Below are 24,797 nucleotides of genomic sequence, written 5' to 3' on the forward strand. Positions count from 1 at the left end.
AACTGACCTACAGCAGACAGTTCTGAAGATCTGTGTGTATATATATATAAAATCTCTCTACATACATATATTTCTTAACTATATTAATTTTATAGTGTGGCGACAAAACTGCAGGGCAGAAACTCTATAACTGAGAGATGAAGGAGTAGGAGGCTTGGAGAAAATGGCAGAAGGTCCCAGAGAGGAATAAAAATTCTTGGCAAAAGCTGTGGAAAACACAGACATATAGAATTATAATCCTGCTGGTGAGCCACCCACAATCAATTGGCAACACTACGCAAAAGTGAAGACAGTGGCTCGTCATACAATCTATACAAACCCTTGGCAGAAGGTTGGGGGGGGGGGGTTGTGGAGGGTAAAGAGGGAAGAGCCATTTGTGTGACCAGCTACAGATCGGAATTAGTTTGAGGCTGTGCCATTGTCTTCTCTCCAGCACTAGCTTGTAGGGTATCAACAGGGCTGGGGCAGTGGTAAAGAGATAGAATGAGAGTATATTGACTAAAGAATCTGACCTAAATTGCAAAGGTAAGTAGTGATATTAAGTGGTCAACTTGAAACGCATTCTCTTTATGATTTGCATAGGGACCCAAAGCTCCTCTGTAGAAGTCAGGTGGATATCACCGTGCAACTGGTTAAAAAGCAGTTAGCATGCATACGCTCACAAGGCAATCCTTGAATGCCACCTTACAAAGTACAGAGCAGAGTGGAGTCTGAGCGGTATGGAGTATACAGCGTTTCATTAAAGGTGGGTGTATCAATAACCTGAAGTCTAGTATATTAATGAAGATAATAAGGATATCAGTAGGCGTGAGCAAGCATGAAGAGATACTGGATTGAGAGCCTCAAGGGGAATCACAGAGGAAATCTCACCATTTCCCCCTTCACTTGCTCTTCTCAGAGGCTATGAAATCATAATTAGATATGCTAAATACTTCACTGAGGCCTGTGCAGTCTGTGTTGCACTGTAAAAGGAGGATACTGTAGAAGGCACATAGAGCACTAATTCCTTGAGGCCGTGCTTGAGAATTTAGGTTTCTGCATGTTACAGCAAGGTGTGAGAGCGCGTGCTTCTGTGGAGCTAAGAGTCAAGGTCAAAGGCCACGTCAAAGGCTTGTCAAGGGCTAACGCTTCACTCTACACAGCTAGGAAGAGAACCAAAGATCTTGTAGAAAAAAAATGCTCACCGGTGCAACCGAACCAGTTATAGCACTAGTGGGAATATTTTGCTGAGCCCCTTTACTATAGACAAGGCCTTAGGAAACTACTGTACACAAGAGAGCCATGCTCTGTGGCAGTAGCAGATCGAGCGTCATGGCACATGAAGTGAACCAACACAGCAGGTACTTAGTCTCTCCAGTCAAAACAATGACACGATCATAAGTAAAATGTCAGAGATGTGGGTACACCAAAGGAATTAACGGGCCTGGGGGGTGGCCAAAAACAACAAAACTCCCCATAAAACTGGGGCCATGGAGAGCGAAGGAAGGGTCCCCTACTGCACCTCCAAGAAATCTAACAGTAACAGCAACAATTTTTGTAGGGCCTACACAGGGCTTGTGTAGAACTAGCGCTCAGTTTTTTTAAAAAAGCTCTTTCCTGAGCTGTGAACATTGCTACCCACATAAACTAATCATGCTAACGCTTCGACAGTGAAACAGGGGTAAGTTTGCCTTGTCCTTATTTTATTTATACATATAAATAAATATGTATGGGGAGGATAAGAAATCATAAATGTTTGCCAGATAGAAAGGGACAAAAATGGGTTTGAAAGTCATGCTCATTTTCCAGCTTTTAAGAGGCAGAGTTAAAGAAAAACCCCCAGAAAGTTAAAATTAACCAAATCAGCTGCTACAGGTGTAACAAGTGTATTATGTATCCTTTGTACTAGTTTCAAATATGTTCCTGTGTGCCTATCCTGGAGATCTAGGGATTTTGATATATTTTAAAGAATAATTAAAGTGAACAGACAAATAAACAATTACTTGCCCATTTAAATTCAACCTCCAGTCCTAAATATATTTTTATAATAATTTTTATAATAATATAATCTTTTATTATAATAATTTTATAATAATATAATATTTTATTATTTTGTTGGATGCTTCCAATCCACAATGTTCAATATCCTTCAACCCACCCCCTCAACTAGAAGCCCTAGAAAGAATGACTTTGCAGCTTGCACGAAAGTTGTAAAAACGGGGCTGTGTCAGGCTAAGGGTGAGAGGGATAAAATTGGATGTGTGTCTCTATCAGACAAATGTTCCGAGAAGTACTGAATCTAAACTGGATCAACTAACATGAGAGTATGAAGTTAGTAGACATTCAAATGCAAAATGGTTAGTCAAGTTAGTTGGCTCTGTACCTTCTCCTATGAATGGGAGGCTTCCTTATACCATCCCCCAGAACTCGCATTGAACTGAAAATGAATCATGGAAAGTGGTCAGAGATGAGAAATGGAACAAAATGAACAAATGACAGCTGAAGGGAAAACACCCATTCTTCCCCCCCGCCCTCCTCCCCCAAAAAACAAACAAACAGCAGAAGGAAGGAGTGAAAAGGGAAGTATAAAAACTATAGCACTTAAGGGAGCAATGTGTCTCCTGTGAAGTTATCTTTCTCCCTCTATTTCACAGTAAGGCCTTGTTACCAGACAAAGTATCACGGCCACTGACAATGGTTGCATATAAGCAGGTGCCAATCATGGGTCAGCTGCATGTGTAGACAAGGAGTAACTAGTCAGTGCTAGTTCAACAGCAGCCACTGTTAGCAACCCTCACCTCTATGTGGTAGTGTAGACAAAGTCTAAAGGACCATCAAATTAAAAATCTAATTTTTTTCTTTCCTTCAAAAGGGCATTAAAAACTCGGCAATTAGTGGCAATCTGAAGGCATGTCAATGCCAAAAACATGGTGTGTGACTGCAGCTCATGGAGACATCCTCGAGCCAGCTATAATCCAGCTAACTTGGGCACAGGTGCAGTGACGCACGGTAGCACGATTCCAGTGTGGGCTGGCCATCTGAGTAATTGCCCTGGGTTCCAAGTGGCCTTGTACATTCCACCATGAATCCTGTACTGCTCCAGTACCTGCACCTGAGCTAACTAACTAGGTAAGTTGGCTGGGTATGTCCATATGAGCTGCAATCCACCCCATGTGAGCTGTATAAAACTCAGTACGAACTCTAAGAATTACCAAGGATGAGCATGCTCCATTGGAGCCTTATAAGTATTCTTCAGGAGATTTATAAAGGAAAAAAAATGTTTTAAAAACCATATTTTAAAAGATATTTAAAATGCTCAACAGATTTGGTCTTTCTTCTTCTTTTAATAAAAAAGATTATGCTCCACTAATTTTTTACGATAGAAATATAGAGAATATCAAATCTGTTATTCCCTGCTTTTGCTAGAGGACCCGTGGAGGGAGGGTAGAGTCTCATATGGGCAGCTCTCTCAAGGCCTGATCCAGCTTTCATTATAGCCAATGGAAAGACTACCTTTGACTTGAATGGAATCGGATCAGGCCCTCAGCCCTTAACTGAAGGGATGGAGGAGTTAAATCCCAACAAAAGTATTCTAGTTAAATAGTTATTAGCAAAAACCAATCAACCAAATAGAGATTTAGGTTTGAATAAAACTTAATTTTCAGGCCTTTATGCATCATAAATAAGCAAAAAAGTGAAAAACCCCAACTGGTTTTCCCTTTGCAAGTCACCTTTCAGCCAGACATACATCTTGTCTATTGGTGGCTATGTACGTGAAAATATGAAAATAATTCCTCTGTTTCTTTACTTAAAAAGGAATATATCAATCATTTACAGTAGGTATATTTTCCCATGTCACAAACATATCCATCCAACCTCTGATTCAGAAGTTTTTAACTCCATCTGCTTAGCATTAGCTGTAATTGCCAACTATGCAGAGTTTACTACCCTCAGAAATCCTTACATAATAAGTTGAATACATAAAAATAAATCTTTCTAAATATATAAAGTCTGCTGCAGTTTCCACGGCATACATCTGATGAAGTGAGCTGTAGCTCACGAAAGCTCATGCTCAAATAAATTGGTTAGTCTCTAAGGTGCCACAAGTACTCCTTTTCTTTTTATAAACTCAGTCTGTCATAAACCGGCTTTGATCTCTGAAGTTGCCTCTCTCACTGTTTTAAAATATTGGTGTGATTTTATTTGTGTGTGTGTCATCCTGGGACCTGGAAAGAAGTCCAGGAAGGGGTGACAAAGTCATATAACAAAACAAACAATGCATATAACTTTCCGAGTACTGAATGGTTTCTCAAGTTTAGCTTTAGAGGAGGTAAAACTTATAATTTAAGGATCTATTATTTCTCTTCAGTGCGTGCAAATAACATTTAGAAATGTCAAGGGGATTTATGCACATGCATTAAAGGGTGACTAATATCTCTAAATCAGGGGTCACCGAACTCTGCCCTCTGGTAATTTACCAGGAACCAAAGGACACCTATTGGTTTTAATATAATGCAGACAACTCTGGCCATGTTACTTGTTAATACGGAGCTGTGACCCATGAAAACAACAACTCCCAGCAGCCAACTGGATGGGTTCCAATTTGACTCCTGATGGACTTGCAGTCTCCAACAAGCCACACATCCATACTGCAGATGAGGGTGGTATCCAACATATGTGACTTAGGGAACAAACTTTGACTACCCTGGCTCTAAAGGGATGTTGGTCCTATTAAATCAACGGTCAAACTCACTTGGTTTCAACAGAACCAGGATCTTAAATGACTATGTAAAACTAGAGTAACTTTTGTGAGGTGTAAATGAAGAAAGGCTGATGCGCGTAAGAACATGCTGGGTACAAAGGGAGTCAGAGAACTTGATAGTTACTCAGAATGTAGAGGGCTTACTCCTAATCAATTACTTTATGGGTGGAATTTTGCTGCAACTGGAGATCAAGGGAAGAATGGTCCTGGAAAACAACATTATTACTTTTCACAGTAGTTGATGTAAAGAGGTACATGGCAAGCCTTGCCTTTGTGGCATTCCCTAGTCTTTTCTGAAAGGAGAGAGAGCAGAGGGGGAAACTGGAAGACCACCCTAGGCACAATGTATAGGTCTGTCCACTTCATTCTATATGCAATTCTATCAGGAGTCAAAAATAGGCCACCCCAGTCCCAAGACTGAAGGTCTATCTTTTTCCATTACAGACTTACACCCTATACAATACCTTAATGTAAGAACCCTACTGATTAATAGTGGCTATGTTTATTCTGTGGTCACCTAGATTTAACATTCAGATAACCTTTCCTTTAGCAAAACCCTCTGCATAGGAACAGGTGATGATAATTCACATTAAGGACTGGTCAAGGTGTTTCCATTCACTTCAATGGGCTTTAGATATGGACCTAAGTCCTCTGAAAAGCTAAAATATATTGTAGACATAAAGTACTTTTAATTCAACATGTAATTAAAATCAGGAAGATTAGTTTGTTTGAGGGGTATTTTTTTTTTTTTTGGTAGTAGGTGGTTCTCTCTCTCTTTCCTCAGAGTTCATAGAATGACCTCACTTTTCTGTGTTTTTGCACATCCTTCAAATGCCAACCACAAAGCCCACATGCATGTGCTTGTGTATGTATAAACAGCTTTAAACAACCCTTCACTCACCTCCTGTGATTGATTTCTGCCTCATTGGCAGCATTCTTCCCTGGCCCCCAGCTGTGCCGTCGGAATGGTGACAGTGGTCGCATGGAATTTCTTAAGACAGAGGAGTGGGTAGGCACTTCTGTAATACTGTCCATCTCTTCTTCCATCTCGCCTGAGCCACCAAGTTCACTCTCCCGTCCCCCTGCGGCTCCCATGTTAATGCAGCTGCCATCCACAGTGTGCCTCTCCTTAGGCCTGTTGAGGTTTAGAGCATGTGGAAGGGATATGTCACTCCCAAGGGAGGAATTCCTCTCCAAAGACACTGTGTCATCTGCTGATGAGCTGTAACTGGTGACATCACAAGCACACGGTTCCTCTTCAGGCTGCTACAGCAAAAATAAAAACATGAACCTTAGCTAAGAGAGGTCTCAACTGATAGCCCTGGCCAGAGCCAGTCATCACAAAAGCTAGGCCTGTTTCTTCTTTTTTGCGTAAGTCACCCTCTACAACTTTGCTCTCTTGTCTTATCCTACCCAATAACTCATCCTGCTACTGTAAAGTTGGGCTCCCTACTCAGTTCTGCCAACGCAATCCAGTCCTGACACTACAGCACTTCCTGCTATTCTACTAATGTCACTCTCACAGTTCTGTCAATGCATCGTAACCCTACACTGTAGCTTCTCCTGCATTTCCAATCCTAAAGCATTTTACCAGGCAAAGATTTGTAAGCCTGCCAAATACTTATGTAGTTTAAATGATGGGCACAGATGATTGCTAGGTCATATGACTTCAGTCAGCAAACTCAGTCCTCTTTGTATGAGCTGAACCAGATTTGTAGCTTTTAGTCATTACAGCAGAAAGGCTAATGTACTGTTCCACTGCACCATACAGCACAAACTGAACATTAGTCAGTAGCATAAACAAACACACACATACACTCACACACACAAAAGGATTAGTCCCCTCCCCCAACCACCTTCCATTTATCAAAAAGTTAATGTCAGGATTTTCAGCATTTGTCAAATCCAACTATAATTGAAAAATACTGTTCCACAGGATTGGCCGTCTTGTGGGACGGGTCTTTATTCATACTGTAATCTTGGGTTTAGTTTGCTCCAAAAGCAGTAAGTGGAACCCAAGCTAGCTCTATTTGGCTATTGGCCACATTCTGACAATACATCCTAAAGCAAGTCTGTGATTATCCTGTGTTCCCAGTGGCTAGTATAAAAAACACAAGCATGTTGATGATATCACTTTCAGACAAAAGGCCAAAGTGGAAGTTTCAATGTATACTCCTGCAGAGCCCAGCACTGTATCATTTAAAAAAATAATATTCAGAATGATCCATCCAGTCGTATATAATGGACTATTCACCAAAGCCACAGTGGCTAACTGCTTTCAACTAGCAGGCTCACTGATACTCACCAGGAACTGAGCATTCGAGGAGCTGCAGTCTGTCAAATCTCATTTGCAAAAAGATAACAGAATACCAAATTCAATTGTCAGATGAGAGATGTGCCTTTACAAATGCAACAGACAACAGGGATGAACATGAACACAAACGCCATTACCACATTCCCACTATGGGGCATCTCAAAGTCCAGCATTGTGGGCTCTTTAAAAATCAGGCAATTAGACCACTCCAGAGCCTGCATGTTTCTGTTCTGCATTTGTACCAGAACAAAAATATCAGCTAAAAGCTGCTATGGCAATTAAAAAGGGAGTATGAGGTATTTGAAAACAGTCATCGGTAAAATACTTCAAAATTTACTGACAAGTTTGGTGGGCGTTAGCCCTGCTTCTTGCATCAGTTTAATGAGCACAAGATACATTTTTTAAGACATGTATTAAAGAAATGCTTCCACATTCTTACCCCCAAACACATCCATCAAAAGCCAATATCCACAGAGGAGACTGCATGAGTAATACTTTCCCCCCCCCACACTGTAAGTATATATTTTTGGTTGAAATAATTCAGTGATCTGTGTGTCAAGATAAGGAATATCAGCCATTAAAGATAATTTTTGTGTAAATATATTCCAGTGACAAAATTATGATGTAGTGTTAGAAAAAGTATATTACAGTATATTATTAAAATGCGGTTTGGGGTGAAACAAAACAAACAGAAAAAAACTGGAAAAGCAGCCTGATAAAGTCACTGATTTTTTTTTTGTTTGTTTTTTACATCATGGATGGTAGCTAGCATTTGCATGTCATGATGGGAGTTTATTGAACTGCCTAAATCCAGACAAATTACTTAGTAGTTATGATGAGAACAATACTTTATTAGAGAAGGAAATAGTTGGTTTCTTTTCCGGGTCACAGGAAGCTGTTGTCATAATTAGGGTGGTGTCCCTGAAGGGAAGGAAGATTGCATCCTGGCTGACCACCAGAAGGGTGCAGTTAGTTAAAAGACATTAATCCTGGACGCAAAAGGAATGCATATAGTGCGCAACTGCTAAATTACTATGTTTTGCTGTCTAACTCCAAAACAGGCAAAGGGATTTTTATTTTCCAAATGAAAATAATTTACTAAAACAAAAAATCCCTATTTTAAAAAAATCAGAATTACTTTCCTTCATATATGCACTTGCTTGTTTCTTAAATTACAGCTGGACAGAATCAAAATATAATTTAAAAATGTGAGATACATTTGGTTCATTTATGGTTTTGCCTTCATCTCTTAGACTGGTTTAGTAAAAAAAAACAAGGTACAAGTTGCTTGAGCCTGCAGCGTACAGTCATGGCTCTAATATCCCTCCTGTTCTTCAGGAAAAGTTCTCCTAAATAACACTGATTTCCTATTTTAAAAAAGACACTCCCTTCTTGTAAGACAAAGAATTTTAAAGAGCCAAAACTAACAGGGACCAAATGTGGCCTAGTGGATATAGCACCAGAGTGGGACACAGGAAACTTGGATTCCATTCCCAGGGCTGCCAATGGGTGATCTTGAACAAGACACTTCACCTCCCTGAGTCTCAGCTTCTCAATCTGTAAAATGGTGATAATGATACTGACCCCTCCTCTGTAAAATGGTTTGAGATTTACAAATGAGAAGTGCTGTTTAGGAATTATCATTATTGTTTAAATGTGAAATAAAAGTTAAGCTGTCCAAGCGATCTGTCGGTCAGATGTGAATCCAATTCCTTTCTAGATGAGTTCAGTGCAAATAATATTATTATACATACATCCCAAGGTGCTTTACAAATTATATACATGCAGTATCACTGAAATGCAGCCTCTTCTGTGGTGGTCAAGGGCATTCAGTGCATCACACAACAGTTTGGGGAAGGAACGTTTTGGCTAAGGGTGCTGTGAAAAAACCCTATGCTGATAAAAAGTACTCTTTTTAATATCCATACATAGCAGACAAGAGTTAGCTTTTAAGGAAAAGCATAAAACAACTTTTCAGCTCCAATGAAGATTAACAGAGGAACTAAACAACTGTAGGAGGCTCACCTTTTATTCAGTGATTTTGTTTTACCTAAAAATTAACCTCATTGTTGCTGTTACTGAGTTAAATACCTTTAAAATATCTGTTGGAGTGGGCTGTTGTTTCAGTAATGGAAGAAACAATCTGTCAGCCAAAAAGGTTTCCTGCTCAAATTTATTCTTCAAGTTTTGAGGGTTACAGTTACAATTAGAGACACAAAACATGGTTTTACGTAAACTAAAAAAAACACACTCAGAGCAGAGTCTGGGTGACAGCCCATTCCCAAGACAATGGAGTGTTGGTTCCTGGCTTCTCAAGCACCTTCCTTTCCTTAACAAGCTGTTCTTAGCGTGTGGAAGCCTGATTGGGCCTTCCTTCCTAAACCCAGACTGTAATCCGCACGGTCTAAGGAAGTTAACTTCTTGTTTGCCGAAAAGCAAGTAGGGCAGGGATCGGGCAACCTTTGGCATGTAGGCCGTCATTGGCCTGGAGCAGCGAAACGTGGCCAGTGGGATCTCCGATCGGCCGAACCTGCGGACGCTGCAGGTAAGCAAACCGGCCCGGCCCGCAAGCGGATTTCCCTGACAGGCCGTGTACCAAAGGTTGTCGATCTCTGGACTAGACCCATCATGTCTACTCTCCCTAATTTGAATAGCTAATTAGAAAGCCATAAGAGCTGCACTAGGAATAACAATGATAACTGAGTGCTTAAAAACGAGAATGGTACAGCACAGGGGATTGTACATGTGGATGGGAATCATCATGTTGGAAAAACCTGTACAAAATTTCAAAACTTGGAATGCAGAAAATGTCCCTCCACTCCATTAACAAAACATCCTCTTTTAGCCTCACTTATCGGTTGCATGTAAATTCCCTAGATAATGATGCAAACGCAGAAAGCAACACACACAACACAACACTGGAACCTCTCAATATCACAAGCCCTTATAGTCATAAGCTATTCATCACCACCACTACACAGAGGGTTTTTTTTTTTTAATTTAGCCATCACAGTAGATAAAAAAAAAAAAATCTATGTTAACAGAACTTGTAAACTGTGCTATGCAACCCCACTGTAGTGGCAGGTCCAGACCACTATTTCTTCCAGCTAATGAACTGAGGTGCTCAATTCTAACCCTGCTGATGACCCACTGTTGGGGGTGATTACTAAACTAGCAATGACCGTGGCTCCCAAGTGTTAGCTAATTAAAAAAACAAAATCCCACATCATCATACACTAGCTCCTGGGAACTTTTTAAGGACAGCAGATTAATTAAGGTGATGGGAATTTTAAAACCCCAGAATAATGTCATGTGGTCTTAATATGTGCCAACAAATGGGAGGGTCTTAACATTAAATTTAGAAACAGACAGTTTCCTTTGTTTTGTTTATGCTGTTGTTCAGGGGAGTGTGGAAGCTTCTGGGGAAAAGAAAGAGATCATAGATGAAGGAAAAGAAAATTAGTGAGATGGGGCCATCACCCATGAGGAAGTCTTTGGGAGAACCCTAAATCATATTAGCATTTTGGGAAGTGAAGGCCAAACTGTCTACTCATGAAAATGATCATTGTACATCTCTATGTATCACTGACTCCCTGTCTACTGCCCAACTATGTGCAAGATTGGAAGCTTTAGGATATACTCCACAGGATTTCTCTTCCTTTTCTAGTTGTATGCAGTGTACCACAGCTTGTAATTGTAAGACTGCTGTGTGGCTCAAAAAAGATAAGGAATAGAGTCTCAGGTGTGACCTCTGGTTCTCAGAGGTAATCTGCTTAATAATATTTGCAAGGGCAGGTTCACAAGCTACATAGTGACTTTAAGTGTCAATGGGAGCTTAAAAGCTAATATGAGCAAGCAATACTAGTTATGCCCCAGGAAGATAGAGTTACACAGACGACAGGAAATTACCTTAGACAACATTAATCATTCACAGAAGAGAATGTTGCAATATCTGCCTACTGCATAGATAGCTCTTTAGAGAAGGAGGAGGAGGATGACTAGGCTATGGGAATAAACACTAGAATAGAGCCTGACATTTTGCTGGAGTCTTAGGGCTCATTGTGTAAATGACTCTTGGATGCCAGCAACTGCAAAGTATCTGAAGAAACAAGTCGTGCTTTGATGATAGGGCCTCTAACTGAGAAGCTCTTGTTTCTTTGGAGCGTGATGCTCAACCCTGCATGTGCCAATCAGAACAATATAGGAGATGGGTAAAACACACAGTAATGAGAACATATATACACACACCTATAGTCAGTTGCAGTCCCAGGCATCTCACAGAGATGGACTGCTCAGAGGACCTCAAGCCTCTGGAGCCCCTGAACAGAAGCAGGGCTTAAAATGGATGAGATGTTAACAATCTTGTGGAGACTACAAGAATTTCCGATGTTCACAGGAGGCTCCATATAGCCATGGCCCTGCTCTGCCTACAGTTTCCTGACTATAGTAAACAACTAATATTGGATTTCCAGCCAGTGCTATCGTTCACTTCACTGAGTATTTGTATAGTAACTCTTGCTATGAAGAATGGACGTTTCATGCAGCAAACAGCTGCTGCAGCAAGCAGTTCAAGTGTAACTCCATGCAAAGGAAAAACAGGAACTTTAGAATAATAATAATCAGGAATGGGGCAAAATCAAAGTGCTCGAGGTTTTGAGACCCTCACATGCTCTTTGTTTTGTTTGGGTTTTTGTTGTTGTTCACACAAGTAGTTTACAAACTTTTTTCTTCTATAGTTTAAATGTATTCCTCTTCCCCCCAACTCCACCGCAATTCAATTAAAACAATATTGACCTGGATAAAGGGAAGCCTGTGCTCATTACTAGGGACAGAACTACCTCACTAGTTCTAAGAAAGACAGGCTATAAGCAGATGATCTACAGTGTACGCTGTGCTTGTTCACTAGGATTTTTCTCTCTTCTTTGTTCCTTTTTTTAAATTAACTCTGTATTTATTTTTCAGTCTCTCCACTTTCCACTCTATTTTTTTTTATCCTTGCACCTTTTCCGCAGTATTTCCTATAAATTTAACACAGACCCTGATACATAAGAACTGGTGTGCACATGTCACAGAATTTCTAGCCTGACCTGCCTGTATTTTGATAGTCTCTCTCCCCTGCACAAATTAGAGTTTGTCTACACTACCAAGCGGGGGTCGATCTAAGATACGCAACTTCAGCTACTTGAATAGTGTAGCTGAAGTCGACGTACTTAGATCTACTTACCGTGTTGTCTTCACTGCGGTAAGTCATAGAATCATAGAATATCAGGGTTGGAAGGGACCCCAGAAGGTCATCTAGTCCAACCCCCTGCTCAAAGCAGGACCAATTCCCAGTTAAATCATCCCAGCCAGGGCTTTGTCAAGCCTGACCTTAAAAACCTCTAAGGAAGGAGATTCTACCACCTCCCTAGGTAACTCATTCCAGTGTTTCACCACCCTCTTAGTGAAAAAGTTTTTCCTAATATCCAATCTAAACCTCCCCCACTGCAACTTGAAGTCGACAGCTGATGCTCTCCCATTGACTCCGCTTGCGCTCCTTGTTCTGGTGGAATACCGGACTCGAAGGAAGAGCCCTCAGCGGTTCATTTATCGCATCTATACTAGACGTGATAAATCAACCCCCGCTGGATCGATCACTGCCCACCAATTCAGGTGGGTAGTTTTGACAAGCCCTTAATCTTCAATTCCTAAACAAGAACTCATCAACATTTGGGACCTGAATTGAGAGAATGGTCTAGGATATACTTAATAAATTTAACCCCTTGCTGTTTGTGTACAAACCTGACAAGAAGCAGGGCAGTGAGCAGATTCTGATTTTTACGTTTACAACATTTGCTGAATGAGTTCCGTGAACATTATGGGTAGCTCATAAACTATTTGCTGTGACTACCACTCAGGATTTGCTATGAATAGCTCTCTATTTATGCTGTGTCTTTGGTCACCTAAGTTACATGATCTTGGCTGTGCTCCAGAGCTGGATGACTCCCAAACCCACACACACTTTCAAGATGGCCATTCAAACATCAATACTTGTGTAAATGCATATTTTCACCATCATTTCTCTGAAATATGTCAATATTCACAGCACTTTCCATTTTGAAAACTTATTTATGGACAAAACATGCTGGTACTAATGTTTGTGAAAAATGAGCAAACATGGTCACAAATGCCATCTGATTGAGTTCAGCCCTCATTTGAATGCATGTTCAAAAACACTTTCTTTTTAAAACTGATTTTTCCCATCTCTAATTCCAATCTCTTGGAAAAAAAGATAAATGAAAACCAGAAAAAGCTACTGAAAGCTTAATGGTATTGATGAAAGCTTCTGGTATTTATAAATATACAATGGACAGAGGCACAAATGTAGTAAAGAGGTGCCAGACATATAGGAAGGAGAGAGACAGGGAAAAGGGAACCCTTCTGTTTAGATTTGGAGGGTTAGCAATGGGGAGACAAAAGTGCTTGTAAGGCAGAGGTCAAGTAAGTCATTTCAGGTTTGAATAAGCTTCCAAACTAAATTGCTAAACCTTTTCAGTTGTACTCATCCCTAGATGCAATACACTGCATAATGGGAAAGACTCAGAATACTGATTTGATAAGAGCTTCCCATTCTGCAAATGAAACAATGATCTCAGTACTTGCCCTGTTGCTGTAACGGAGCCATCAAAAAATCATATATCCCACATGCACACTTCCCTCGGCCCCGCACCTTGATGTTTCCTTCTCCTGTGACACTCCTGCCATTTTGGATTACTGTGTCATTTTGAGACTCCATTTTTGTGGGTTATATTTTGGTAAACACACCCTATAACATGGGGGGGAAGTAAAACGTTTTGCCGTTATATACTTTAACTCCCCACTGCCACCTCCATGAACAACGTTATTAAGATCAGACTCAAATAATGAGCAATGCTGAACTCTGTAACTCGTGCAACTCCCTGAATGGGATAATTGGAGACAATGCTCTGCTCTGCCCGGAGCAAAGCCCTGTATAGAGACAAGTCACCCCTCCTTCATTTCGCGAGTGAGATGGGAAAGGGAAAGGCTGGTGAGCTCCACGCCCTGCCACTTCATTAACGGTGACTTTCCAGTGCATTTATAGCACATGAGATCACTTAGCCCAGGCCGTGATCTTTCCCATTCTGTTGGAAAACGTTCGCCATCATCTGCCTTGATTTAACCAAAGGAGACATTCAGTTTGTTAAATGCATTTCTCTGGAAGTTTGCATGAAAATTGCCCCAACTTCCCGTTACTCAAGACAGGAAACACATGTCTGCATAGCAGGTAGACATGGGATGGCTACAGATGATAAATAACAATCTGTGAAGAATTCTAAGCTTCACTATACACACACAGATGGTTGTTCACAGGAGCCTAGCAAGCCTTCTCATTCTGGAGCCATTTTTTCCTGAGGCACCCTTTCACCTGCTATGCTATCCTTTCACCAGGTAGAGTGGGTGACGGCAAACAGCTTAACATTATAAATTGGTCAGCTGGAAGTATTTGAGGGTGGGTGGTTTCTGCTTCTCAAGATATACCAGGCTGTCCTGGTCCAGGAAGCAGTAGACCCAAGGCAGATTCTGAAACAAACCAACTCATATTTAAGAGTCTGATCTTGTATCTTGGTTTTCACCCTCATCCTCATCAGGCCAATGATGACTCTGGGGATGTTTGGGCCCCACAGCAAACTGGAAGCACAGTCACTCAAAAACATCCAAGAACTAGAGCTATTACGGTCACTTATATTGCTACTGCCTGGCAATGTTACCATGCCACTCAGCACTGTTCAACTGGCCCTCCGTATCCAGAGTGAGTGTTTTCTTCCTTTTCACATACTCTCACTGAAGTGATGGAATCACACTGGTTCTCCAAAAAACCATAGTATACAGTACCGAGGAGGCCAATGGAAAGCTCAGTGCTTTGCAGGAGGTCTCTGTTTGTAGGAGAAAATGTAACATTTGTAACACTGGATTTCACAGCCTCTGTGCAACCCTTATTAGAGGCCTTGAAAGAAAGTGTACCTTTTCAACTCTTCCGGTTGTGTTTGATTGATCTGCAGAAAGTTAAAATCAAATTATTGCCCTTTAAGGAACCCTGCTGGAAATCAACAACCCTTGTGCAAACCACAGCAAACATGTCCCTCTTGAGCATTATTGTAGCTGTAGCTACACAAGTTCCAGTTACTTATCACCAGTCGTTACATAGGCAGAACTCCCCCAAAATCAATGGGGAGGGTCGTCCGGATCAAGGCCCCCCAGAGCGGTAAGCTGGCCTTCTGAGACAGCCCTACCTTTCCAAAGACGATATCATCCATCCCATCGCCAGGCAAAGGGAAGAGTTCAGACTCGATTCCAGTTTCTCTTTTCAGGACACCCTGCGATGAGGCACAGTCTCCACTCAGCCCATCCTCCAGGAAATGTTCACATTCTGGGGAAACAAACAACAAAACACCAGAGTGAGTGACAACCTGGCCTTTTCTTTTGCAGTCACATGCACCCACCTCTCATTTTTGCTGAGGTACAAAAACGAACTCCATAAAATCACTAGAGAGGGCATCATACCTGCAACTGGTTGTGGACAGCAGCACTGGTCACGTCAGCTACTTGCTATTGACTTATTTACACAGGCCACAAGTGTGCAACCCACTTTACAAACAAGTGTTTGTGTCACACTCTGCGTGCACCTCCCAGAAAGTCAGAGCAGGCTTTTAACATTTTATTCAACAGTTTAGAATGCCTTCTTTAGCACTTCCCAGAGTCTGTCTACACAGCATGTGGGAGGGTGATTTCCAGCACAGACAGACATACACACGCCAGCTCTGCTACAGCTAGTGCACTAAAATTAGCTGTGTGGCCACAGTGTCACAGGCAACAGCTTGGGCTAGCTGTACAAGGACAATCCCATCCGAACCCCTGGCTACATACTTGGGTGGCTAGGCCAAGCCGCTGCTTGTGACGCAGTGGCCACACTGCTATTCTTAGCAAGCAGAGCTCGTGCATGTATGTTTATCCAAGGTGGGAATCACCCTCCCAGCTGCTGGGTAGATATACCTGAAGCGGCACAAGTGCATCTGTGTAAAATCAACATGCCATGAAAAACACATATTCGTACCTGTAGTATATGCTGCCGATACATATACAGTATACATTTGGGGACCAATTCAGACTCCATTGAACTCAATAAGGGGCTTACCTCTGACTTAAATGAGAGCAGAATTAGGCTCATATTCACTAGGCATAAAGCATCTGTGAGTGAAACGTGTGCTCCTCTTTCTCAATATCAGAGAAAGTCAATTCCATTTAATTCCTTAAAGCCAAGGTTAGGATTTATTTTGTGCTTAGCAGGAGAATTTGAGGATGATTTCCCACATCTTGGAGAAAGGTAGGCTCTCTTAAGAGATTAAGTTATTTAGAATTCATGTATTTTTTAAATTTTGTACTTGCACCTGGAATTTGATCGTTAGAGACATTTTATAAATTAAAAATAGATCCATTTCAACCTAATGCATGTTTTCACAAATTGCCTCTACCTTTCATTATCCTCGTGCTGAACCCAGGATGAACACCTAGAGTACAGCTGATCTGAAAGGGATTACCTCCCCTCCATAATTTTTTTAAAAGCTAACAAAAACGTTAGTTGTTGATATTTCAGTGCAAAATGTCAACATTTCATTCAAAAACTCAAAACCTGAAAATCAAAATATCTTCAGCCTTTGGCAACCAAAAAATGTTTAGCCAAAAACCTAACAATTTAGTTTCTATTTTTATGAAAAAAATTGAAAATCGTTGAGAAAAGCAGGCACTTTCTATGAACATTTTCATTTTAGCAAAAAAACCAATTTTCCATAAAAATATTTTTAACTAAAATATTGTTTTAGTTAAACATCTGGCCGTAACTTAGGCAGATAAACACATTTTGATGGTATCTGCTTGAATGAAACATGTATTCACTTTTAAATTACATCTATCGTGCACAACCCTCAGCTGTGTCATACTTATACTCTGTGTAGCTGAGGTGGGTTTGGGGTGGGGAGAGTAGCCATAAGCCACCTTTGTCTCTACCTTGGGCCAGCCTGGGGCTGAACCTGCCCCCGACAGCTCTACTTCAATAGTAAGCCTCTTGGAGCAGGGACCATCTATTGCTCCTGTGTTTGTACAGCGCCTAGCACAACAGGGTCCTGGACAATAAGTAGGTGTCCTAGGTGCTACGGTAATACAAATATTATTACACCAGCTGTAGCCAGCCTCTGCACAGGGGATAAGGACTATCAGAGGAAACAATTTCCAAGCAAGTTGCACTGCAAAAGTCTCCCACGAGCCTATGTTCACATGGTCCTAATTCAAAATTCAACTCTAGCTAAATAGTGCATGTAAACTCAGTACTTCTCAGCTGATCGAGGGGAGTTCACTCAGTGAGTATGTGACAGGAGAAGAGATGCCAAAATGAAGGCTGGCTGCACTGTATCGTCTACTGAGTCACTGAGGGATGACTATGTTGTGGTAGTGACATGCTTGGCTTTTGGTGGTGGTGGAGAGAGAGCACTAAACAGCCAACCATCCGCCCCTGGCACCAGCACTGAGTCATTACATCCAGGAACAGCATGGGTCCACCTATTTCCATCTGTGTCCCCTGGCGGCTAGTGGGAAATGGAGACAGCTTGATAGTTATTGCGCAAAAGAAGAATAGTGGAAAGTTCAAAGAGTATGAAAAAAATGCTCTTTTGAAAGCACTCAGATACAACGAATGCTTCCCTAGAAAACGGTTTTCCACTAATGGAGATTAAGATGTTCCCTGTGGTACTGTAATTATGCTCAAGAACGAAAATAAGGCTGGAAACACCAATAATCCAGAGAGGAGTTTCCAAACCACAGAGAAAAGGAAAAGTACTTATTGTACTAGGTGTGGCTGTTCCCCACTCCTTCTCCCCTTTCAGTAACCCGGAAAATCTGAACCTCTTTTCCACAACTTCGTGGGGGGAAGAGAGAAAAGGAAAAAAGAGAAGCGGTAACAGACTGAGAGCCAACATCCCGGTCAATCCAGCTGGCAGTTTAACAGAGCATGTCCACATTCCAGACGGAAAAACAAACAGGCCCAGAGACGTTCTGATGGAAAATTCACAGGGAAGCTCCAGATTCGCCAATGGACGGATACCTCGCCCAGAAAATAAATCAGAACAGGCATTAAACCGGACTGCAGGGCCAACAGAGGGGCATGAGAGGGTGGAAGAGGAAGGAGTTTCTTTCTTTCAAGAAACAATGGGGGGAGGAGGAACCTGACACATACCTCATCCCAGCTGTGCTGCGAACTTTCCAAATCCAAAGGCTGTTTGGAAGAATTCTCTCCCCTTCTCAGGGGCACTGTATTTATTGATTTTTTTAAACTGTACACATGTTGCACAATTTGGGACTCCACACTCCTACACCATAATCTGATAAGCCCTGGTGACGACACTATGACAATGCCTTAACAGAACTAGATGGATGACTCTCATCACATATACGTCATGTACTTACTGCGGGTAAATGATTTATAGTTTAACTCTGCTCATACATGTGTGTGTGTCTCTCTCTCCATGGCGACGCATATGAAAATAAAATGACACTGGGTGCATTTTTATGTGCATCATATGGAGACAAATACAAATCAAACTAAAAACCCATGGGAAGGAAAATTCCAAGCAGTTCACTGCACAGAATTAACACAGCATCATCCCGTCAAAATGGGGGAGAGTTAAAGGAGGGAGAAGGCCTAGCCCTCTAACTGAATGCTTACACTGAGATCCATGGGGAAAATCATAGATCTCAATGTATTCAAGCAACCTATATGTTTTTTATAAGAATATTAAATGAGAACCTTTCTATAGGTGAAAAGAAAAGGAGTACTTGTGGCACCTTAGAGACTAACAAATTTATTTGAGTATAAGCTTTCGTGCTCAAATAAATGTGTTAGTCTCTTAGGTGCCACAAGTACTCCTTTTCTTTTTGCGAATACAGACTAACATGGCTGCTACTCTGAAACCTTTCTATAGCTGGTTGTTTTTAATGATCCTATAAAATTTAAGTGAGCTCTGGCTCTACTAGCAAATTTGATAGGATTCAATTCCATACTGCACTCTTGGAGAAATTCTGTGCCACTGCAAATGCACAGAATGTATGTGCCCCACAGATTTCTTTGCTTCCCTGCAGAAAAATGACTTTTGGATGGGGAAGCAAAGGGAAGCCACATGAGCTGTCATGCAATCCTCCCCAGCAGCATGTTTTGAGTGCCCAGGGCAGCCGGCAGAGAAGTAAATCACTGTGGGGCAAGGGGAGGGACTGGGGAAGACACGGCTGGTGGCTACCACCCTGCACTGGGCTCAGCTGATAGTCCCGGCTGGGCTGAGGAGGACGGGACTTCCTCTTCCCTTGCACAGCATCCGGGGCCGCATCAAACTCACCCCCTGATTTCTCCCCCAGCTGTAGGAAGCTGTGCAAACTCCCCCCCATCCCACACTTCCTGCAACCATTGCTTCTCAGCTGCAGGGGCAGGGATCACTATACAGGGAGCTGCTCCTGCATCTGCCCAACCTCTAGGCATCGAGACCACCTCATACCCAGACCCTCCCGCCCTATCTCACCCCGCCCACACCCAGAACCCCCCCGACGAGCCCCACTCCCCCAGCACTTGGAGCACCCCACACCCGAATCCCCAACGAGCCCTCCACACCCGAATCCCCACCCTACTGAACCCCAACCACCCACACCTAGAGCCCCACTCTACTGAGTCCCACTCCCCCCAGCATCTGGATCCCTTCCAGAGCTCCCCACATCTGCACCCCCCGCTGAGCTCTATCCCCCCTACACCTAGTTGTCCCCCCCGCTGAGCCCCAGCCACCTTCACCTGGACCCCCCTGCAGTGTCCTATTACAGTTGCACCTAGAACGCCTCAACAAGCCCCTGTGCATCCAGATCCCCCCCAGTCCTGGTTCCCCCACTGAGCTGCCCACACCCAGATTGCCCCACACAGAACCCTCTCAACCCACACCTGCCCCCCCCCCCCACACTAAGCCTCTCCACACTTGGATCCTGCCTTGCTGGGCCTGCCTGCCCACACCTGGTATGGAGGGGCAGGGCCGCGGGGTGTTTCTGGGGCAGGCCCGTTACTTGCACTGTGTCAGAGTTGGGTGCAACCTCACAGCAGAGTCTGAGATCTCCTATCTCTGTGCAGCCAGTGGATTGTGCTCCCTAATGCCATGATGGAGCTTCCACATTTATTTGACAAATAAAACTTGCAGAATTTTAAAATATTGTGCGCAGAATTTTTAATTTTTGGCGCAGAATGCCCTCTGCAGTAATATTGAATTCTACTGGTTGTTAAGTTAATGTCTGCAGAACTCTATTGGTTTCATCTCTGTCACATTCTGTCAGACCTTTGCCTAAAGGGGAGAGACACACCTGCATTCTTCCTTGTCCCTCCGCCCATCCCGCAGAATTGCAGCTCAGTCAGGAGCTGTGTTGCTACTGTGATCCTGGAAGCGTTTGTGCAGTAACCACACCACTTCAGAAAGGGACAGAAGCGAAGAAGCTGGAGTACATACACTGGCTTCAGAGACGGTAACACCAACACTCCCACAGTCAGATCAGTGGTAGATTTGGTGTGCCCTGTTTTCATTATTTATGGAGTAATGGAGTGCTACGTGTAAAGGCATTTTGCAAACACACAGAGAACACAGGCTCTGCCTTGAGGAATTGAAAATCAACTTCACAGAGGCAAATACAATCCATAGGGAAACCACATATGCAAAAGATGGCAAGCCACGTTGGAAGGACTCATGAAAGAAGTGCAACTGAAAGAGGAGGCTGAGTGCACCTGGGGAGTGCTAGGCCGTTCTAAGCATAGCAGGACATTTGAAAGAAAATATAGCTGAGGGTGGTTAAAAGGAGACAGAAGAAGCAGCTAAGAGATAGGATTATTAGGAGACGTAAATGGGGGTGAAATTCAGATGAACTTTGAAAATGCACGCAAGGAGCTTAAACTGACGTAATAAGAGACAGGAAGGCAATGAAAGGATTGATGCTTGCTACTGCCCATCAATCTGGGGGGACTCAGGAGTGGAATTATTGACTGTTTAGATTATGCTTATTATCTCACTGATATGGTGGATTACTGTCAAGTGTTTCCCCAGGGAAAGTCTAGTTTTTAAAAGAGTTTTATTTTATCTAATAGGGGCCAGAAGCTGAACCTGGATAGACCCCTGGTCACTTAACTATCCACATCACCCCCTCTTAACAACATTTTGGTCTGGCACAGAGAGTGAGATTCAAGGCTGTATCCTCAATGAAAAAAATAGTTTAACTAATTTCACTTAAGAAACATCTCACATTTTTGAAGCAGATGATGAAGTTTCAATTGAAGGAATGCATGAGCTTGGGCAGACACTAGACTGTTGTGAGACTTCATCAGGACAATTATGTTGCCACCTCAGGAAACTGCAGACATATAGTTAGGGCTGCAGGTTTGTCACTTTGCTGAAAACATCACAGATACTCTAACTTCTCTGTTTAGCTGTGACTTCCATGCAGGAAGGCTCCAGGTAGGTTGTGACAGAAGGGTGGCAGGGCCAAACCTCAGCAGCTCTGTGACTCCATGAGCCAAATTGCAACACACACAGCAGGGAGCGGGGCCCAACCCCACAGGAGCCACTGCTGCCCGGGATAAGTGTAGGGTGGGCTTGCTCTCAACCCCAAGGCCCAGCCCTGGGACACAGGAGCCACCACCGCCTGAAGTGAGTTTGGGGTGGGCTTGCTCTCCAGCTCCCTCTCCCACCACCCCTCACCCCAGCTCCACGGCCTTCCCTCCTCACCTGGCCCAAAAACAGGGTTGCAGTGCTGGGGTGGTTCATATGTCAGGGTTTGTTTGTTTTTTTTTTAAATAAAAGATCATGGAGCAGTCACTAAATCCGTGACCTTTACTACATTGATCATGAATGCTCTGTGATCTTTGATAAAAAGAATTGCGGTGACAAATCTTCCGAACTACATATGGATTTGCAATGGATACTTCAGTCAATGTGTTGCTTGGTCAGCATGCCCAGGATCCACCAGACAGCTCGCTACTTCGCTCCGGGATCTGATGCGAGGGGTGTCATGACACGACAGTGCACGTCTAAGTGCATTATTCAGCAGGAAGCAGAGGCAGAACATTAATGCACTAACCAGAGTGCTGCTGTTGGCCAATAATGCACACTCAGGAGAGTTAACCCTTATCTTCCAACTCATCACTGAAAACAAGGTAATACCCCTCCTTCTCCACATCTCAACCCTTCTTCAAGTGTAATTTCTTTAATGAAAAAAAAAAAAAAGCAAGAAATGGCTGCTGTGAGAAAAGTCCACTTCAAAGCCACCATTAAGGGACCAGAAAAACTACTCCAATTTATGCTGTTTTAAACACAAGTATTAGAAGACTGGAAACGTTCCCTCTTATCTGGGATATCAATGTGCGCTGAAACAGGCCAGGCTAGTTTTTCTGTCCATGTGGAAGGAAGGGCAAATATTAAACAGGATAAATGATCATAAACTCAGCATTGCTCAGGGGCGGGGGTGGGAAAGATGGCTTTGAACCACCTTTCTTCTTCTTGAATCCTGGGAATCAATGGAGGCTGCTGGGTGCCTCATACTTTTGAAAGCAGGCTACTGATTTAGGTGCCTCAATACGGATTTAGGAACCTAATTTGAGGCACCCATTTTTTAAAGTCTTGGCTATAATCTATACACCCATGCGCCTCTAAATTTTATTTAAGAATCAAATGAGTGAATAAAATATTTTAACACAGAATTGCATCATGAGAAGATGGGCTACGTAGCTGGATGTCTCAGTACCAGTCATATAAGCACAGAAACAATGGGCTAATAATTACATGTGCCCTTTTCGCCCATTTGTGCATGTTTTTATTTTATGATGATGGGAAAGAGGAGAGAGAGAAAAGGAGGGAAAGAAGGATAAGCCCTTGGTAGAAGATTAATTGTAAGGAAAGAGGCTGGTGTCTCAGCTCCTTGAACAAAGGGATTGGGTGCACAGCGTTCTACTTACCTCTAGATTCATGAGTTTGTGTCGGCTCCAGCAGTGATGGATCTGAACATGGCTCTATTGAACACCAGCTTTCACGGTTTATCTGAAAGAGCAAAAAGTAGGCCAAATAAATAAATGTCGACAGTGAGGCCATTTTAGGGAGTGCACCGCTCCTGCTTTAAGGGCATAGTGCTCTTGCTGCAGGGAGACCTGTCCGAACTTTCCCACCAGTGGCACTGTGCTGATTTGAAGCTTTTAGGACCATTTCCACTTTCCAGCACTGAGAAAGCAACGTATTAAGGTCCACAGCTCCATTACCTAGAGTACTTTGGCCTGCTTGAGGCTTGGGGGCAGAACAAGACCTGTCAGTCTCTGGCAGCAGGGGAATTCCCCACTCCCCAGTAGTTCCCACCATTTGAGACAGCCCCCACAGCCTAATTAATTTAATTCCACTTCCCCGAATTACAGATTGCGTTAACTATACTGTGAGGAAAAAGCACAATGATTTCTCCTGCTGCACGGGAGGGGACATTCCCCTTAGTGAGATAACACCACTTCTTTGGGTGTCAATGTCCACCTCTGTTTCCTTTTGCCTTTGGATTTTCTTGGTCTAGCTCTGAGGAATGGTCTCAGAAGCTGGTAGGGCCTCAGCTGCTGCAAACACTTCAGACGGGGAAGTGGAGCTGAGAGGAACAATCTCCCCAAAAGTCAAACGCAGTCCTGGGATTCGGCTGGGAATCAGGCACGACTGAGCGAAACTGTTGGTCACTTGAATTAAAAGGTTGGCCTTTTTCTTTGGAAAGTTCTGTAGCAGGGAGGGCTGGGGGAGCCGCCAGGGAGGCAGAGACAACCAGAGGGAACTTCTGGGGGCAGGGCATTACGCTGCTGCCAGTGACTGACACCAGAGGTCTGGTTCTGTCCCTAAGCTACAAGCAGACTGAAATATCCATTGTAATTGATCCTCAGAACTTAGCAGAGAGAAGAAAAAGATGATGCAATATTTTATCACACTTCAGCGCTCTCTGCCACTAATGTAGAGAACGTCAGAAGGGTGGGTTTGGAACTAGATTAGGACTTCTGCCACCTCTTAACTGACCAGTGCCATAGCAGAGCCAGCTGGTAAAGTGACAGAAGTAAAAAAAAATAAAATAAAAATCAGTGTTAGGCATCCTGGAAAAACATTAGGCATCCTGCTCTGATGTCCTGGCTAAATCTTACTATAATATAATTACATACAACAAACAATCCTAATGTTATACGGCTTTCCTATTGCCTCCTGGGCCAAAAGAATCTCAAAATTAACTCACAAAGTGATAGGATATGTGTTTGTTTTAAATGGCTAATGAAATGACCAAACATACTAGATCATTTCCCAAGATCAGGGAGAGATCCTGCTTGAGTGGACAGGAAGGATGACACAGTGTTTACAGGTTTACTTGCATCTGATGAAGTGAGCTGTAGCTCACGAAAGCTTATGCTCAAATAAATTGGTTAGTCTCTAAGGCGCCACAAGTCCTCCTTTTCTTTTTACAGTGTTTACAGTGCTAGCTTTAGACTCAGGAGACCCAGGCTCAATTCCCAGCTCCACTTCCTGCGAGACCTTGGGCAAGTCACTACTCACTCCGTGTCTCAGTTCCCCCACCTACAGAATGAGCACAGCACCTCAGGGACGCATTCTGAGGAGATACAATAAA

General features: G+C 42.8%; 1 protein-coding gene across 14 annotated transcripts in view; it reads right to left on the reverse strand.

Annotated features, from left to right (window-relative positions):
- Nucleotides 1–24,797, reverse strand: part of AKAP13 (A-kinase anchoring protein 13) — a 330,778-nt gene that overhangs the window by 75,618 nt on the left and 230,363 nt on the right. For 9 of the 14 annotated variants that reach the window (XM_073304190.1, XM_073304187.1, XM_073304195.1 and 6 more), the window contains 4 exons: nucleotides 23,125–23,206; nucleotides 15,347–15,483; nucleotides 5,643–6,007; nucleotides 2,363–2,416 (listed from right to left, as the gene is read on the reverse strand). In XM_073304190.1, coding sequence (XP_073160291.1) covers nucleotides 2,363–2,416; nucleotides 5,643–6,007; nucleotides 15,347–15,483; nucleotides 23,125–23,206 — 638 coding nt within the window. The remainder of the gene's footprint in view (nucleotides 1–2,362; nucleotides 2,417–5,642; nucleotides 6,008–15,346; nucleotides 15,484–23,124; nucleotides 23,207–24,797) is intronic. The other 5 variants (XM_073304191.1, XM_073304188.1, XM_073304193.1 and 2 more) reach the window with 3 other exon arrangements.

The sequence above is a fragment of the Lepidochelys kempii genome, chromosome 10, assembly GCF_965140265.1.
Source record: "Lepidochelys kempii isolate rLepKem1 chromosome 10, rLepKem1.hap2, whole genome shotgun sequence".
NCBI lineage: Eukaryota > Metazoa > Chordata > Testudines > Cheloniidae > Lepidochelys > Lepidochelys kempii.